The sequence below is a fragment of the Acinonyx jubatus genome, chromosome A2, assembly GCF_027475565.1.
Source record: "Acinonyx jubatus isolate Ajub_Pintada_27869175 chromosome A2, VMU_Ajub_asm_v1.0, whole genome shotgun sequence".
Lineage (NCBI taxonomy): Eukaryota > Metazoa > Chordata > Mammalia > Carnivora > Felidae > Acinonyx > Acinonyx jubatus.
In genome coordinates, this window is record NC_069383.1 from 60023049 (window position 1) to 60043302 (window position 20254).

At 33.5% G+C, this 20254-nt stretch overlaps 1 protein-coding gene across 9 annotated transcripts in view; it reads left to right on the top strand.

The window, feature by feature from the left end:
- AGMO (alkylglycerol monooxygenase) overlaps positions 1 to 20254 on the top strand; it is a 383176-nt gene that overhangs the window by 183252 nt on the left and 179670 nt on the right. For all 9 annotated transcript variants that reach the window (XM_053218390.1, XM_053218388.1, XM_053218389.1 and 6 more), the window contains 2 exons: positions 391 to 486; positions 19971 to 20037. In XM_053218390.1, the coding sequence (XP_053074365.1) occupies positions 391 to 486; positions 19971 to 20037 (163 nt within the window). The remainder of the gene's footprint in view (positions 1 to 390; positions 487 to 19970; positions 20038 to 20254) is intronic.

Genomic DNA, 20254 nt, shown 5'->3' on the forward strand with positions numbered 1-20254 from the left:
CCATCAATGCATAAAGGCACAGGATACTTTTTTTTTTTTCCAACTAAAGTGAGTATCTCTGTGTATAAGAAAAACCTCTTTACTCCCAGGAAACACATCCAACCTTTTCAAGATTAAGGAAATAACACACCATGTATGCTATTTTAATTAGTATTAAATACGGACTAAAAGTCTGGTGAACTTAGCTCCTACCTGTCTGTAACTTTATCACCTTGTGGAAAATTAATGTTGCAAGGTCAAATGTGGCAATAAAATATATAGAATAAGGCATATTTGCTAAAGAATAAGATGTATTCGTGAAGTTTATACTCATAACATTCAGTCATTAGTAAAAGTATATTTCATGTTGAGAAATAAGATGTGCAAATTTTTAAATTTTTAATTTTTCAGATATTCTACTCTCCCTTGGCCCTCTTCATACCGCCTTCAGTATATGCTGTTCATCTTCAATTCAATCTTCTCTACCAATTTTGGATCCACACAGAGGTGACTTTTTTTTCTTTTTTGTTTTTAAAGTTCTATACCTAAATAGTTAGCCTGAAGCAATGTCCTGGAAATCCACTAGCAGCTGATTTATTGTGTAAGAAAAATCTTTGTCTGCCTTCTTTAAGGAGAAACATCTGTTCACTTTTATTCCTTTTATATTGAATATATATTGCAAAGTTTATAAGAAGCAATGAGGCCAGTTGGTCTCAATTAAATAAAACAATTTTTGAACTATTAAGTACCAAAACATTCTAATACTATATTCAATACAGTATCTTCCTGCATTACAGTTTATTAAACATTGTTTACCCAAAGATGTTGAAATTCATTTCAACTTAAATATATAAATTTATATATATATATAACTTTTATATATTTATAAATATATACATATATGTAATTTATCTATTGAATGTAACTGTTATTTAAAATATTTATTTTATAATATGATTTATTATATAATAATAAAAATATTTAACTATTTAAAATATATAATATTGATACATTTTTATTTACATATTTATACTTACACACATACATATCAGTTAGTAGGGACTCTGAAAAAAGTTTAACTCTTAAAGAAATTATGAAAACTCTTTTGATTGGAAATCCTGCTTTATTTTAGAGTTTAGGATTTATTTAGAGAATGTTCAGTACGTTTAGCTTTTTCTCCCCCTAGAAAAGTAGCATGTATAATTTTTTGGATTGTCTGTGGTATCTCAAATTGTCAGATTTGAATTTTTGCAGATAGATCATTAAGCAACTGATTGTTTTATTAACTATTGTACTCTGCTGGTTGTCAAATACCAAAAATCAGAGACCTAGAAAAATTTTTGCTTATGTACATGAGAACCTTTTCAAGCATTTGGTATTTGTTGGGAGTGTTTTGAAGTTCCATAGGAAACACATTGACAGGTGTTGCAGATGGTTGAACAATACAGCAAATAACAGCTGCATTAGATACCAAAGCTTGATACACAAAGTACATTATTTCATTAATCTGCAGTATTCATGCTACTGATTTACTTGGAGTAAAGAGACTGTTATTATGGCTTTGGACATATGTGACATTATTTGAAGATCTGTGGTGAAATAGCATTGCATTTTATGGCAGTTGACATACATCAAATAGTCAAATACTACAACTGTCTGAAAGAGTTGTTGAGGCCAATTCTGACTGTAGAGGTCAAAGACCAAATTTGTTTAAATCAGTAAAGGAAAGCTTTCTGATGATTTACATGGAGGGGTTAAAGGAGAATTACATTTTTATAGCAGCTCTGCTCCAGGTCAAGCCATGTATTGGGTCAGGTATTAGTTCGTGAATACAGAACACTGGTGCCTAAGTAACTTCCGCCTTTTCCTGTGTTCCTCTGAGAGGTCTATGAGCTTGAGTTCCATCTCAGTATGTAAAGAGGCAGTGGTGGAAAGCCACTGATGAAACATTTCTTTTACACTCAGCCTCCAGGTGGCTTCATTTCTAAACTCAAAAGCAATGCATTACAACTTTTCACTTGTGTTATACTTCAAAGTTTTGAAAGTAGTATACAATGCATAATTTCTACAGTTGAGCTGCACAGACAGCAAGAACACACTTTCTGAAATTAAGGTTTTTGGGTCTTGAAATTTTAAATTATATTATTAGGTGTGAAAACATTTATAAGATTTCTTACAGCTGTGCATTTAATTCCATTTATTATTATAGACAGCATACTATCATTTATTTAAATAACAGAATCACACAGGAAGTAGAGCCAAGAGATTTGTAACAGTGGCTGTTTCTGGACAGAGGGGCAAGTGAAATGGAGAACTGGAGTGGGGAGAAGACTTAACTTAGAAAAATTAAATGCTTGCCCTAGTTTTTGGAAGTTCAATACACAGAAACAATAGTCCATTCACATAAGCAATACAGAAACCATAGTACACGTGACACTGGTGGCCAAAAAGCCCTGAACATTCCTGAATGGAGGTTTGATTCATTTAGTTGTTTTACTGCTACGGACATCCATAAAATCAGTTTTCACTCGGAGGGAGATTTGGTCTTAAAAAGGTACTGATTTTTTAAAAGTGAGGACAGGTTCATTCACTTCAAGCAATTAGGTTGGGATAAGAGAAAGTAAAAAACAACAACAACAAAAAACAAAATAAAAGACTGACAACATGCTTTTGAAATATTGTATATGAGAGAATAAAAAGATCATAAAACAAAATGAAGAGTTTATGATGAAATTTTCTGTTTAATTTTGGATTACTCTATTGGAGAGGTAATATTGTTTATCCCCTTCCTCTTTTCTGAGAGTTATAAAACCTTCTGCTACAAACTGTACTCTCTTGTTTAATTTTTGCCTACATTTTTGTTTATTGTTCCTTCATCCAAAGTGTCCGAAGTACATAGTCAGTTATATTCTTTTCCTCTGAGTTTACTCAAGGCAAGTAGAAAAACTTATTATTTAACGTATGTTTTAAAGTGAATAACTGTGGAATGTTATAATTTTTTTGAGGTTTTAGATGATATTTGAATATTAGATGATCTACACAGTATAATAGCAGTAGTAACATTATCCATTACCTTATCATTATTTATTATGTTTACTTATTATCATTGTTCATGTACACATCAGTTGGTCCTTGGGCAAAGAAATATAAAAGAGAAATCATTATTTGGCATTAAATATTTGAACCCATACGACTCAAGGATTTTTATCGTGCTTAACTGAAGCCTTTAAATGGAATATGATGCAGTTACAAATAAAATGAGCAATCTTTTTATGGACTAATATGGACAGATGTCCAAAAAACAGAGGTACATACCAAAGGATATTATTTTTATTAAAAAAGGGAAAACAACTATGTGTTTTATATGTTCACATCTGCATAAAATGTCTGTTGAAATATACATGAGTAATCAACTCTTTTCCTAGAGGAGAGATATTTGGGACGGCTAGGAGATAAGGATTAGAATGAAATATAAGCATTAATTTTACTCATTCTAATGTGGGCAGAGAACTTTCTTTTTGTGATACTATTTCCCTAATAACAACGATGTTGTGTGGCATTCCATGTATTTGATGGACTTTGATGAATTTGCTTTAATGAAATGCCTGTTCAAGCCTTTATTTTTATTATTACTTTTAAGTTTATTTATTTGAGAGAGGAAGAGCTGGGGCGGGGCAGAGAGAGGGAGAGAGAGAATCCTAAGCAGGCTCCTCACTGCCAGCATGGAACCCTATGAGGGGCTCAAACTCATGAACCATGTGATCATGACCTTAGCTGACATCTAGAGTCAGATGCTTAACTGACTCAGCCACCCAGCCACCTCTCAGGTCTTTATTTTTTCTTGAGTTGTTTGCCTAAGTGACTTGGGATTCTTTATAGATTCTGGGTATAAAGCAATATCAGATACATGTATTTCAATTGTATTTCCTCAGTTTGTAGCATGCTTTTTCATTTTCTTTACGAATTATTTTGAAAAATATTGAAGTTTTAATTTGAAAAGATTAATTTATCTTTTTTTAATGGTGAGTTCAGGTGTTTTTTTGTCTACTTTTTGTATTTTCTCTAAGAAGTCTTTGATTATCATAAACTTTCAAAGAAATTATCCTAAGGTTTCTTTTGGAATCTTTTGAGTTTTAATTTTATTTTTGGACCTTTCATATACTTGAATAAACTTTAAAATGTGATATTTTGGGGGGGTGCCTAGGTGACTCAGTCAGTTAAGTGTCTGACTTTAGCTTAGGTCATGATCTCCTGGTCTGTGAGTTAAAGCCCTTTGTCAGGCTTTGTGCTGACAGCTTAGGATTCTGTGTGTCCCTCTCTCTCTGCCCTTCCCCTACTCATGCTCGCTCGCTCTCTCTCTCTCTCTCTCTCAAAATTAAATAAACATTAAAAATTTTTTTCTAAAAGAATATGGTATTTGGTAGGGGTATGTTATTTTATGAATACCCACTTAATATACCACCCTTTAGATACTTTCATTTAGCCATTGGACTACCTAAGTCCTTTGTAGAAAAGAAAATTGACCGTATATAGTTAGCTCTAATTTTAGACTTCTATTCTCTTCTATGGATTTGTTTCCTCTTATACCAATCCTTCACATTATTGGGTACTATAGCTTTATAGGAAGTATTGTTTGCACAATTGTCAAACAATTTGTTGAAAAATTCTCCAGGATTTTTTAATGGACAATTATGTAGTTTTTGAGTAGATAGCTTTATGTCTTTATTTCCTTTATTTACGTCATATAGAGTCTGTCTCTTTTTTTTTTTTTTGCCTCTTTTAGAGTTCACAGGTAGTATATTTTATGTCAAATTTTGAAAAAAATAAATGCTATTATTTCCTTAAACATTATATCTATACCTTTATCTCTCTCCTCTCTTGGGACTCAAACTACCTACATGTTTATTACATTACTTGATATTGATTCATATCAGCACTACTTTGTAATTTTTAAAATTTCGCTTTCTTATTAAGATTGGTTCATTTCTATTAATTTGTCTTCAGGTTTAATTACCTTTTTACCTGCTCCCTCTAATGTACTTTTAAGCCCATTCAGTAGATTTCTCACATCAGATATTATGCTTTAGGTTTTAGAATTTCCATTTATATTTATAAATAGTTTTTCTTTCTCTGCTGAAATTATGTTATTCATTATGACTGTATTTTCCTTTAAGTATTAATTATAATTATTATTTTAAAATTCTTATCTGCTAATTACAACATCCAAGTCATGTGCAAGTCTACTTCAATTGACTGTTATTTTTCTTGTTATGGATCACATCTGCCTTCTTTGTATGTCTAGTATATTATTATTGTTGTTACATGCCAATCTCCATGGCACATTTGTTGTAGCGATGTTAGATTCTGATATATTCCTCTGACCTTTTCTTATTTTTATTGTAGGAGGCAGGGAAATAAAATTAACTAATTATCCTGTGTTTTTGGAGGTTTTGATTTCCACTTGATAGGACATGGGTCTTTTAGTATGGTCTTTAGTTATGAGGCATATTCTTTATCCTTGGTGGCCTTTAATCTTAGGGCAAGAACTATCTTGTGTGTGTGTGTGTGTGTGTGTGTGTGTGTAATTAATGAAATGCCAAAGGTGTTTTCTTTTTTTTTTTTATTTTTTTTTAACGTTTATTTATTTTTGAGACAGAGAGAGACAGAGCATGAACAGGGGAGGGGCAGAGAGAGAGGGAGACACAGATTCTGAAACAGGCTCCAGGCTCTGAGCAGTCAGCACAGAGCCCGATGCGGGGCCTGAACTCACAGACCGCGAGATCATGACCTGAGCCGAAGTCAGATGCTTAACCGACTGAGCCACCCAGGCGTCCCCCAAGGTGTTTTCAAAGCCACATTAACTTAGTAGGATTTGCTTTCTACATTTTCTCTTACCAGCATGAGGCAGCAGTCTAAATCATTGTCAGCAATTTTCTAGCTTTTTACCTTCCTGGCTTTTCAGCAAGTTCCTCAGAGCCTCTTCCTATGCATGAATATTTGCATGAATATTATAAGAATCAGCCAAGAGTCTTAATTCAAGAGTCAGGAGACTTGTGTGCCAGTATTGTGGCTTCTCCCTCTCTGGGTCCTTTCTTTATTGGAGAGAAACCTTTTGGTTTTCAGTCACTCTTGTGGTCTCAAATTTTGATTTCTGATCCTAGCTGGGTGAGACTGGTACTTTCTCTTTCAGCATCTCCCATTCCCACCCCCTTCTCCTTGCAGTCAGAACATGCCTTAGGGCAGTTATGTATTAGAATCCTACTAAGCCAACTATATTCACTGAGCACAAATGCTGCCATCAGAGATTTGGTTGGTAAGGTATGAGGAAAACAAGTTCTTCTCATTGGCAACACTATACTCATATAACTGTCCCAATCAGACTTTTTTTCCTCACACATATATATATGAATGACACACTTATGAGAATAAGCATCAATAGAAATTAGAATATAGGAGAACTCCAAGAATGCAATGTGAAAAATTAGAAAGCTTAAGAGATATGTAGTAGAATTATGAAGCAACATAACTGAAGAGACAATAGAAATCAGAAGTTTGCAGAAGCCTGGAGATACAGAGAAGAATAGGAAAATGGAACTTTATAGCAGCAAAAAACCGGTAGCAGCATGAGGAGAGAGATTTAGAAGGTCTGACTTCTTTATACAACTAATAGAGTGGTTTATTTATTGCCCTTTTGTATCCCACATTATGATTTTTCATGGAAGTCCAGCAGTATTTATCTGTTCTTCAAAATCTTACGGAGTCTACCCAGAGCCAGTGTTGTGTAAAATGTAGTTTTATTTTAAGTCGGTATATCTGTTTTATCCTATCATTTTAGTAAATCACTGAGGAAGAATAAAATGTATACTATTTATAACATGAATTTTAAGTCCTGGTTATAGAGAAACATGCTTAGTTTGTCTCACGTTTCTGTAGCTGTTATTTTGCCTGCTGAGTAGGCAGGAAACGTGTTGGAATTATTTAACTAGACAACAAAGCTTTTTCATTAACAAATTACTATTTATTTTGCATAAAGATGACACTTGGGAAGATATTATTGAATATTTTACACACTATAATTATTAAAACTTAAACGTGAAAATTATAACACAAAGTTATTCATCCTAAGTGCTTTTCTTAAAACATAATAAATGTAGGGGTACCTGGCTGGCTCAGTCCATAGAACATGCGATTCTTGATCTCAGGTTCATGCTCCATGTTGAGCATAGAGCTTACCTAAAAAAATATAAAAAAATTAAAAGTAAGTATTTTGATAATGTAAACTGTGCTTTCCTTTTGAGGCCTCAGGGGTTAGAGTCCCTTAGTTCAAGTCCTAACTTCATTTATTACTATTACTGTGACCTTGGACAGTTTACTTTACCTTCCTGTGCCTCAGTTCCCTCATATGTAAAATAAAGATAACAATGCACAGTATTGTGAGTGTTAAAAAAAAAGATAATTCATGTTCTAATAAATCAATTAGATGTTTGTAGTACTATTATCGTTGTTATCTTTTGTGCATTCTAGGTACCTATTTTATTGTATGTCACTCACTAATCATTCCTAGCCATCATCATGATTATTCATGCACATTTTATAACATAATTTTGATGCATCCCATATTTTGGTTAGTATGAATTATTAATATAAACTAATGCAGTTGGATTTTAGATTTAAGGAAATAATGCCAAAAAATTAGTGTAGAAAAATATGTATCTTTATGATTTTGAGTTTCTGCTGATGAAATGTATTATTCAGGTTTTTTGTTATCTTCTTGTTTTTTTCTAATTCAGAAACTAATCAATGTGCAAAATCATGAAATTAGCCAAATTTAATGTATCTTTGTAAATTTTTCAATTATTATATCCCACAGACATTCATTGAGTACCATTTGTATTCCTCATCTTCCATGTAATAACAAGGACAAAAAAGAATTAAAGACTGGGACAATGAGATACAATATTCTGGATGAAGGAAAAGTAGCTTTAAAAATATTTTTTAAATGAATGAATTTTAGAAGAATAAACAGGTATAGTCATCCCAAGCCAAGAATTCTCAGTTACTGATATTTGTCATTGGTCTGATGTGTCCCAAGGAAAAGCTTGATGATATGAAATTTTGGTTTGACTTTTTTATTTATTTCATTTGGTATATCATATGCTTATCCAGCACTCACTTTTTCAAAAAGTATTTCAAGCATTTTAACAAATATTATTTCATTAAATGTTTATAACAAGTCTATGGAATAAGTAATACTATTTCCTCAAACTAAGCATGCTAAGTAACTTGTCCTGAGTCACAGGATTAGTAAGTGTCAAAGCTGGGCTTTGTACCAAGTAGTCAGGCTCCAGATTCCTTGTTCTCATCTATTTCTGATCTTAACGTCATAATATAATAGCCACCATGTATTAAACATCCAATATAGGCCACGCAAAAAGTTTCATTTAATTTTCATAAAATAGTTTGAATCACTAAAGGTCAATTCAATTTTTATAGCTTGTAAAGAATGAATATAAGTTCAAATAAATTCAGTTAATGGGGCTTTATATTAAGGGGGCATGTGGAAGTACATGCAGCAGGAAACTATCCCAAATTTAATGGACAATTTTAGAAAACTGAAATTTTTATACTTGCCAACTTTGTGAGCAAACATTATCCTTTTAAAAGCTAAGAATGTTGGTATTCTACAGTTTATATAAGGCAACACAGCTGGCTTCAGAGCTTACTTATGTTTTGGCCATTACTTCCTCCTCAAACGATATATTTATTTGGTTCTTTGTCAGTGTACCATGATGGATGGCAACAGGTTTTACAAATAATTCTTATGGCACAGTGAAATAAGATGAAGTTGTTGGTTAGTCAAGACAGAACTCAGTTGTAATCTTTCCTGGACCAAATTAATCTATCCTCAGAGGCTAGTACTACTGAAAATCCTTTGGTGATGTTCAGTTGCTTGATGAGCCAAGTCTAAATTGCTTTCATTTTATGTTTCTCATGCACTGCCTTCCAAATAGATTTCCTGGTGTACATCCCATTACTTTCCATTCTGTGCAATTCATTCAAACTAGACTATTTTCCATTTTCTAAATGAATCTGATATAGTACCATTGCTGTTTCTCTCCTTTCATATTTTCTAGATGTTGCTATTCTATACATTCTTTAAGGCCCAAATCAAATTCCTTCTTCATAAACTGTCCCCTTTTTTAAGATCAAGCACCTATGTGGCTCAGACCATGTGTCAGTCACTATGCTAAGTATTTCATAAGATTTAATCATCATGTAATTCTACTGTCCCCATTCAAAGAGAGGGAATTGAAGTTTTGGATGTTAAATAACTTGCCTAGTGTTGTAGCTAGTTAGTAGTAGATATGTGATTCAAAGCCTGGTAATCAATTTTCTCCCTTCCTCCTCGGAAATCTGGTATCACTGATTTTACATTTCTTAGAGATAACCCAGATTACCTGAAACAATCCTAATATGTGATCCTTTTTCTGGTACAGTTGTTAATAGTTCTTTCTTTTACTCTCTTAAAATATGTATTATACACTTGTTTTCCTCCTAAGCAGCTCTTTGGTCTCTCTTAACCTTTCCATTCTGTTATCTCACATTAGCTTATGTCCCTCCCATCAATTACATAGATGGTTATGATAGACTTTTATGGTGATGATTTTAGAACCCTATTAACAAATGAATTGATATTATTAACTAGATATTTTGCAATATATACGGTATTGGAGAAGAGAGGAGAAAAAAGTACTCATAGTAAAGATCAGAGAGGACTGATTTTGTTCCTTCACATTCATGTGTTGTAACTGTAATCCCCAATGTAATGATATTTGGATAGGGGCTTTTAGGAGGTAATCAATCAGGTCATGAGAGTGGAATCCTCATGATGAGATTAGTACCCTTGTAAGAAGAGACATGAGAGAGAGGATACAGTAAAAAGATAGCTCTTACCAAACACTGAATCTTCTGGCACCTTGATCTTGGACTTCCTAACCTTCATCACTGTGAGAAGTAAATGTTTGTTTTTGAAGCCACCCAGTCTATTGTATTTAGTTATAGTATCCTGAACTAAGACAGGATGTACTAATTAAAAAATAATAATAATAATCCTGAAGGGACAAGAAGAGCTTATTCTTAGAAGGAAAGTATGCACATGAAAACAGGGCAAATGAACTTAAGACAGATACTTATAGCTTCTATCTACTGACTGAAAATCCATTCTACCTTTAACTTTAAAAGATTAATACTTGCAAATATTTTTTAACAGACCAAAATGGGTGAAGGGTAATAATTAGGAAATCTGTCATATGAGATTGTAAACTCTGCAGTGCAGATTTATAAGTTTTATTGATGGAAGTATCTAGTACTTAGATAATTCCAGGTACATGGTCAGTAACATTTTTTTTTAACATAATGTTACTACTACTGATAATGTGGTTCTTTTTCCCTGAGGATCCAAACTGGCAAATATAAAATTGTGTTACACTAGATTGAAGTTTCATATGGTTATGCTTATGAATGTTTCCATTTCCCCTCTGTCAATTTAATTGGTCTTGTTAAAAAAAGAAAGTCACTTGCAATCCACCTCTTTTTGAAGGAACACTTTCAGTAGCTAGTTGCATTTATTTTTTTCCAAGGAAAAGTCAAATGTGTTATTTAACATGTAAGCTGAGATGAATTCAAATAAAATGCTGACTTGTCTAGCTCCTGTCCTCTTGTCTGAGGAATAATACAATCATAAATGACAAGAATCAGCCTTCAAGATAATTTATTATAAATGCAGTCCTTTAAAACTGCTGTTTATTGTATAAACATAGCCTACTCTCATTCTTCTTAACACTAAGCTTTTAACTCTTTAACCCTATGGTATAGATTCATCAGAAATTTACTCCCTATGAAGCTTTTTATGATCCCAACAGTCCTGATTCCTCCAGATTGTTTTATTTCGAAACTATAAATATTGTTTTTTCACTCCTTAGTGTGGAAATTCAGCTACCTCCATATTACATGCTTACTGAAGTAGAAAGCTGCCTAATCAGATAGGAAAACATTTGGCTGTGAATAAATCAGCATTTGTCAAGGATTTCAAAGTGTGAAACTAGGCAGACAAGCACACATCCTAAGAGCTCTGCTTTCTCTTGCTTCCCTGTAGAGAAATCAGAGGTTAATATGGCCGCTACCACCATCTGTCTAAATACTTGAGTGTGTTGTCTTGAATTAACATAGCAGAACTAGTGGGGGAGGTAATTAAGATTTTATTTTTACATTTCATCACCAGATGCTCTACAATATAAATTTATCCATAAATGTTCAGATTGATTAAGTTTTTAACAAGGAGAATAATGAGTGTTTAAAAACCAACTAAGAGCAAAAAGTAAAATTATTTTGACATGGTAACTTGTAGTTCATGTAGTTCATGGATTTTATTCTTTCCTAAAACTTTCAGTGAGGAATTATTATAAAATTTCTTGATAGCAAAAATCATATTCCTATATATATTCCAACACTAAAATGACATTGTTACTCATTGTACCTTTAAGTTAAAAAATAGTTAAATTACTGGCACTCAGTTGTAATTTCCATTCTTCTACCCTATGATCTCTCAAAGGATCTTAACACAAAACTTTGCATAAAATAAGTACTGAATAAATACCTATTAAATAAATGTACCTCACATAGGTTATTTTGATTTTTGTATAGTCACTTGAAGAAGCTTATGAACAAGTGAAAACTCTCTACAGCATTTTCCAGAAGCAAACAATCAATGGGATTTTTGGCAACGCTTCACAGTAGGAACTATATAAAAGCATATGTTTTTACTAAAGGTAATTTTTAGCTTCCAACCTAGAAAAGGAACTCAATTTGCTTCTTATTAGGTAATCTTGTGCCCATTATAAATTCAAATTGATTAGAAGTTCAAATATTTTTACTGTGCAATGGTAATTGGGAAGGAAAAAAATGAATGATTTTTCTCATCCTTCTCAAAATTATACAGAATTTTTGAAAAAGAAAACTTTCTATAAAACCTTTTCCTCCCGGGGAGCCTGGGTGGCTTAGTTGGTTAACCGTCCAACTTTGGCTCAGGTCATGATCTCACAGTTCTTGAGTTTGAGCCCCACATAGGGCTCTGTGCTGACAGCTCAGAGCCTGGAGCCTGCTTTGGATTCTCTCTCTCTCTCTCTCTCTCTCTCTCTCTTTCTCTGCTGTCTCCCCACTCATACTCTGTCTCTCTCTCAAAAATAAATAAACATTTAAAAAAATTTTTTAAAGGAAAAAATAAACAAAACCTTTTCTTCTGAAATAGTTCTACCTTTCCATTGAAGAGTCCCCTGGACTATAAATAAGCTTCCTGGAAGAAGTGCCTGTGCATCAGTTCATTTATTTTTACTTCTAAAACCTAGTAAGGTCCATAGAAATTCAATAAATCTTTGCAGAATGAATGGACTGGCTGACAAGGTTGTACTTGGTTGGCTTATTATGTGACTATCTTGTAATAAGAAACTTTGAAAAAGGTTTATACATACAGATTTTAATAATCTGAAACATTATTTCTAATGCTAATAGAAAATCTTTATTGGTAATTTGGTACTTAAGATACTTGTTGATTGGCATTCAAATATATATTTAATATATATGATAAACATTTAATAAAGATAAATTTATGTGTATGCATTAATATATTTGTCCTTCAGGTTTTCTTTCTATAAATAGGGCTATAGTACTAGAATATATAATTGAAAGGTCATAGAAATATTTATAACCACTTACTTTTCACAAAGATATGCAAGAGCCTATAGTTATTGTGAAGATCTTTCCAAATAAAAGATTTTTCAAATTTTTTATTCCTAAATGTACATGCAGACATGCTTAGTTGATACATAGATAAAAGAAGGAAGAAAAAAATAAAGGAAGGAAGGAGGGATAGAGGGAGGAAGAGAGGGAGCAAGGAAGGAAAATTGCCATGAAATAAACAACTAATCATGGTATAATTATTAGTCTATTTAATTTTAGTGTGTGTTTGCATTGAACGTTGTGACTAATTTACCTGAAATTTTGCCATTTTCAGATTGCATGTCAAGTATATCATTCTTAGTTAAATATAATATGACAATGATTTGTACATCAGATAATAAATGTATTTGGAACTGGCTTAGTATTTCCCTTAAATACTGACTTCAGTGAAATACAGAATGCCACAGTGGAATAGGTCTATGAAGCATTAGTCGTGTATGATGGTCTAAAGAAGACTAGTTAGAGTCAATGGTGTCACTCTAAACTCTGCTCATCTGAATACAGGCATTTTCCTACTATGGATATTTCATTTCACTTCACCCACAACCCAGTCGCTCCTCAGCATCTATCATATTGTTAGCACATTCACTGTTAATGAGGATTCTGTAAAACATATGCTTCCTAGGACATATTTTCCCTATTATGGTTTTTCCCTCTCAGACAGGAAGCCTGAATATTTGTAAGCATGTCTTATTTGGAAATAAATTTATAGTTAACTATAGGCTCATGGTTTCTTTCTGAAAAGTAAGTGGTTATAAATATTCCATTAGCCTTTCAATAATATATTCCAGTATTTTTAGTATCCATTAGCATATAGAAAAACTGTAAGTTGGAAATATAATGTGACATTTCCAGTAGTATGCTAAAATTTGACAAAAGAATAGAATTGAGAGGTTTCTTTTTAAAATGGATTTAGAAAGTCTCTTCTCCAACATTAATAGAGTGAGGTGAGAAGAGGCAATTTTCCGCGCAATACATAAAGTGAAAATTATTTTGTTTTGAATTAACTGAATTTTTGTTTAAAGCAAGTGTTGCCTTCCAACTTGTGCAATAGTTCATCATTTCTGCACTATTAATTGAACTACAAAAACCTAACCAGTCAATGTTCCCCTATCAGAAGAATCAGTGAAAACAACTAAGAAATGTATAGATTAGAATACGTTAATTTTATAAGAAATAATTTCAGACAGGACATTAATTTAGAACATTTACTTTGATGCTTTACAGAGTTCAACTCTAAGTGATTTATCAATTTCATTCGGAAAGACCTACAGATGTATGTTTTTCAGGGGATGTAAGGTAATCAAAAAACTCCTGAGAGCTATAATGTGGAAGGAATTAATTGCAACCAGTTCATAGCAGGCATTTAATTATTTGATTTACCACATGTAGTCACTTTATCAATTTCTAAAGCAATATTATTCTCACTGGTAACTTAGATACAATGGGAAGTTTCATTAACCTTTAGGCCTCTGAGTTATTCAACTCACTCAAAATGTGACTGCAGGGCAAGTGGGGAGGAAGGTCGTAAGAACTCTAAAAAGACATTTCAGAATCATTTGGTGATATGGGAATTAAATTTTCTATCTCTGGGTCCTTTCAACTGAAACTGAAGCCCTCACAAACCTGTACTGAGAGAACATAAAAATAATTCAAGAAATTCACCTGCCAGTGATCACCAGAATTCAACTCTCCCATTATCCGTTCTCTGATTGTATATGTTTTTGGTTTTTGTTTGTTTGTTGTTGTTACTAGTTTTTGGCCCTTTCATTTTAGCTATTTATCTTAATTTTCCAATTCACTAGATCAAAGATCTGTTTGGACTCACTCTCCGGGCTTTAATCGCCAAGGGCACTCCAGACTCATGTTTGGTCTCTAGAGATTGGGAATTCGCTAATGCACCCTTCCCTCCAGTTTCCAAACTGGAAGACAGAAATTTTACAATGCTTCCCTTCTGAATAACAAAAAGACTGAGGAGCAGCAAGACATGTATACCTATGAAGCAGAAGGGATTATCAACCTTTGGGGCAGATCATTCTTATTTTGGAGTACTGTCCTGTGCATTGTAGGATGTTTAGCAGCACTAAAATCCACTAATCACTAAATTACAGTAGCACTTCCTCCATTTGTGACAGCCCAAAGTATCTCCAAACATTGCCAAATGTTCCCTGGAAGCACAATCATCCCCATTTGAGAACCACTGATATAAAGGTGAAAGGGCATGGAGGGCAGTGAGGGGGATTTATCAATATAATCTTGTTTGGCAGTCACTATATGCAAGGCAGTGTTGCATGTGCTGTGAGAAACAAAGAGGCTTGAGTTAGAGTTTCTGTCCTCAATGAACTTTCAATATTGTATAAGAAGTGAACATGAATAACTAGATATCAGAACAGCATGACATAAAAATTAGTGATGCCTCAATATGTATTCAGAGAAAGGCAAAGAAAATTCTCATTGGAAAAATCAAGAAGAATGTTTCAAAATCTAGGTGTGTCTTAAAGGAAGAGCAGGATTCCAGCAGGTTGAGATAGGAGGTTAAGGTCTTTTAGGCGGAAGAAAGAGAACATTGGAAATGGGTCTTGATGAAGAGTTTGAACAACTTTGAATTCCACATCTTTTGGGCTTCATTTGGTTCATTGTAAGAGGACTTTCATTTGAATTCATTTTATTTTTGATGAGGGGAAATGACTTAATGAAAAGATGACAGTGTCTTGTGGCCTCTATTCTCCTGATTTTATATTTAACTCTGTTTCCCCACCCCTGCCATAAACTGTGGGGAGAAAAATGAATATGTGACCAGTCTAGCCAATGATATAGAGCACTTCTGCTGGATAAAATTTCACTGATAGAATTGAAGTACCTTATTATTATAAAATTGTTTTATTTATTATTGGTTCATTTATAATAACTTATTATTGTACAAGTAAAAACAGCCCAAGAAATGAGTTTTTTGGGAAATAATTATTTCAAGAAATAGGCAGAAAAAATGTTTAAGTCACTGTTTCTGAAGTTTGGATGAGAAATTAGTATCCAAGTTTTATTAATATGGAAACTAAAAACAATATAAATAAGGGTGAAGGAAATAATCTAAAGCCCTTGTTGGGAACATGGGCTCATAACCTCCTAGGACTCATCTATCCCTCTGAGTATATGATGAAAATAGCAATTTCCTCCTAGAAAAAAATACCCACTGGCACATATTCATAAAATTTGGTATAATACTTAGGGTGTTCCTGACCTTCTGAAGCCCATTAATGGCCTTTCTAGGTATCCATGCTTCTCAGGTTATAAAATTCTGAAAGAAAATGACAAGTATACAAGACTTAGATCATTGTTTTGCAAATCTAAGAAACACCAGAAATGCCTAAAATCCCATGAGAGGGCAGTTTAGAATCTGAAGTGTCTAGGTTCTTTATAAATACCTGGATTTCTTTTGGCTGAAATGAGGAAAAAAAGCATTTAGTTATTTTCCATGAAACTTCTGAAAGTTTAAATTGCTTTTATTTGATGGAACTATTTCTGTATCTCTTAAAAGCAATGTGATAGAAAAACAGAAAATCCCTGAGTTGAAATGAAGAAGACTTTAGCGCTTCTTCCAAGCTGTTTGACTTGGACTGATAATTAAAATTTTCCGAATGTCAGTTTTTTTTTAAATAAGAGAGTATTGGACTATATTGTTTTTAAGTCTTCTGTATGTTAGAAAATTCCATAATTTAAATTAACTCATCTAAATCTTAAAAAGCAAGACAAAAAATAACTACCTAAAAATGAGAATAGTTGCAATTATTTCCACAGTAACATATTTTCAGGAAGTGGTTCAAAGCTAGATGTCGTTGAATTGCTAAATGACTGAATTTGCAAAAGTGGGCGATAATTAAGTCGTTATGCTCAAACCTTATTAATTATTGATGACTTCTCCATGACTGAGTCAGAAGCGTTTTCTACAAGAGAGGTTCTGACTGGGCTGTCTGAATGATGAATCATCTCCCACCCAAGGTGGTCTTCCTCAGCTCCAAGGTACTCATAGGCACTACCAGGAAATTTGACTGTGGTTGCCTGTGTTGTACTTGGCTTTTAACTTAAAAAAAAAGTGGGCGGGGGGGACTTTCAATATTGATATCACCATGCTTTAGCTTGCAGGAGCAAAAGATTTTCTTTGAGGAAAAGTGCTTGACATTAAAAAAATAATGCACTCAGCCAAGGCTCCAGCCATCTGAATGCACTCACCATTTGTGTGGCTTTAAATCTGGCTGCACACACGCCAAGACCAAGGATCAGAAATGCATCTGGGTAGCAGAAGCTGGTCACCATAGTCTCCTCCACCCCCTTTTGTTGTCTCTTTTTGTAACATATGTTAGGCACCAAAGAGACAAACAAGGATGAAATGGTTTTCTCCTTTCCCATCTGGTATTCTGCCAGAGATACAAAGCTTGAACTGAGCATCAGATTTCAATGTTCTGACTGCTGAGAAACCCCACTTTCTTGTTCTCTATCCATCACCATCCTTCTTCTTAACAAATATTTTTCCACCAAGTACAAAGCAATGGAGTCCAATAAAATCCCTGGCTGTTAGTACTGTATTTGTGGGATGATATCTTTTGTGACTGATTTGATAGGAATGTAGTCTGATATCCTTATACATATTATACATATTCACAGTATTTTGAATTTCTGGAATTAAAAAAAATACGGGTAGTTCTTTGCGTATAAATGAATTCTGTTCTGAGTTATCCAAAAATTCTGTTGTTTCGGGTTCATAATATATTTTTCAGGGAAATAACTTTAAAAATGGTGATAAAACACCACGCTAGAAGAGAAAGAAAGAAAGAAAGAAAGAAAGAAAGAAAGAAAGAAAGAAAGAAAGAAAGAAAGAAGAGAAAGAAAAGGAAAGGAGAAGGAAAAGGAAAGGAAAAGAGAAAGAGAGAGAAAGAAAAGGAACTAGGAGGGAGGGTGGTTAAATCAATATAGGACATGAAATATTACACATCCTTTGCATGTAAACATTTCTGTCTGTTGCATAATGAAAACTGACAATCCCTTAGAAGCCTGGCAGCAGGATGGAAACCAAGGGCTGCTGCTTTCAGATGTGTATACAATGGGTTTAGTAAGGAGATGATGGTGGCACCTGCCCTATGGAGACATGCAGCACTGTCATGTGGCAACATTGATGCAGCTTTTATCTCAAGAGTATAGGACTCCACAAGCTGTGCACAGTGTGGCTACTGCAGCTGTTCACATTTGCACAGCAACTTTAAACTGGGTGTTTTAGTGTCAGAGATTGCCCAAAAGTCATTAAACCCTGCTATATAAAGAGTTGCAATCTAGAAATCTGTTTGGGACTTTAGAGATCTATTAATACTTCCAACTGGGTAACTGAACATTACTTTGTATTACTAGAGTAGTATTTCTTTTATTTAGAATTTTATCTTAATTTTTCCAAACATTTAGATGAGTAGAATAATAGAGTACATTATGTATATCCATCACTTCAATCAAAAAATCATTATGATTTTGATTCATTTTCATTAATTATCCTTCTTTTTCTTTTTTCATTGCCAAATATCTTTCAGCAAAACATAGATCTCATGTCATGTATACTTCAGTTATACAACTCTAAAAAAACAGTTACTTCCCCCTACACAAAACTCCATTATAATTTTCAATAAAAGCAGTATTATTTACTATGTAATACCCTCTATATAATCATTTTCTTATCCCGCATTGCCTATAAAATGTCTTTTATGTTTGGTTTGTTCAAATTGGTATTCTCACAAGACCATCATACTACATCTAGTTGTTACGTATCTTAAATATCTTTTTATCTTAAGCAGTTGCATCTCTCTATTTTTTCCTCGTACCACTGACTCGTTGCCAATTCAAGTATCATCGTTGTCAGTGAATGTTTTTCCCCTAAGCATCATCTAACTTACCTCTTTTTCCTCATATATCCTATAAATGGAAAGTAACTCTAGTGGTGAGTAATTTCTTAAAATATAACAATGTATTGATTTTGTCATTAGTAGGCTCTAAACAAATTGACCTAGGTCATAATTCAAGTAAACATTCTAGTATCTGCCATAATTGATGGAAGAATAATGTAATCAAAATTAAAAGAGTTCCCAATATTGCTTCCAGTTAATGTAGCATATCAAATGTCTTATATGACCTGCTCTTTTTTATGACACCTACTTCGTTCCTACACTCCTTGGAATCTGCAGACCCTGGAATGGGGATTCTCACTGGGAAATTTTGAGAGATAACATTAAAGAGTTATAGACCACATTCTGAAGGGTCTTTAATTGAAAAAAAATACCCCTTTATATATTTGACTTAAAATTTTTTTTAATCTTTATTTATTTTTGAGAGAGAGACAGAGAGACAGAATGTGAGCGGAGAGGGACAGAGAGAGAGGGAGACACAGAATCTGAAGCAGGCTCCAGGCTGAGCTGTGAGCACAGAGCTCTACACAGGGCTTCAACTCACAAACTGTAAGATCATGACCCAGGCTGAAGTCAGACACTTAACTGACTGAAAAGCTCCCCTACATTTGATTTTTAATTGTGCCTGTAAATTGGACTTAAAGATGGTACAACTGTAGGTAAAAGGCCATTAAGGATTCTATTTGAATAAGCAGAATCGCCCTAATGCAGTAGGTAACATGGCTGATTATTAGGTGAACCAACTCTCAACTAACCACAAAGCAAATGTAATATGATGTCTTCCCTTCTTTAGTGATGCGCTGTTACCATTAATCAACAAAGACATAGTTGAAGGGTGAAGAGCGTGAAATGACAGATGTGAGAGCAGTGTGCCTTGACACGGTATATAAATATCGTACTGTTTGTAACCCTCAGAATGTTATTATGTGGATATGTTTAATATTTCCATTTGAAAGATGAGGAAACTGAATATAAAAAGCTTAAGTTGTTTTCCCAGGATCACACAGCAATAAATGGAGGCTCCTGGAGCTGAATTTAGGCAGCATCACTCTTAACCTTTTACTGTACTGCCTCCCAGAATAGAGTTAGGAGATTATTGTTATTTTCATAGGAACCCCAGGAATCAGAGAAACTTCTTCTGACTCTGAAGTCAACCTTGAAACTTGAAATGTCTCTTGACCCACATGGAAAGTTAATGTGAGTATACGTACACATTTATCGGTAACTGTGTATAAATATTGCTTTTGTTTTGAACAGATCATTAATAACCTTGGTCCTTTGGAACTGATTCTTAATACTCCTAGCCATCATCGGGTTCATCATGGTAAGGAAATTTGACCTTTTTTCTCCTTATTCATTTCTTTAAAAATACTATTATTTTGTACCTTTTCATCACAATTATTCAACATAGTCACCATTCGGTGTATAAATAGGTATCATGTCTTCCATCGTACCTGGACAAGCCTCTTTTCCAAAGCAATTATTGGAGGGGAAAAAAATCTTGTTTGGATTTTCCTTTTTGTCTAGATCTCCTTAGTTGT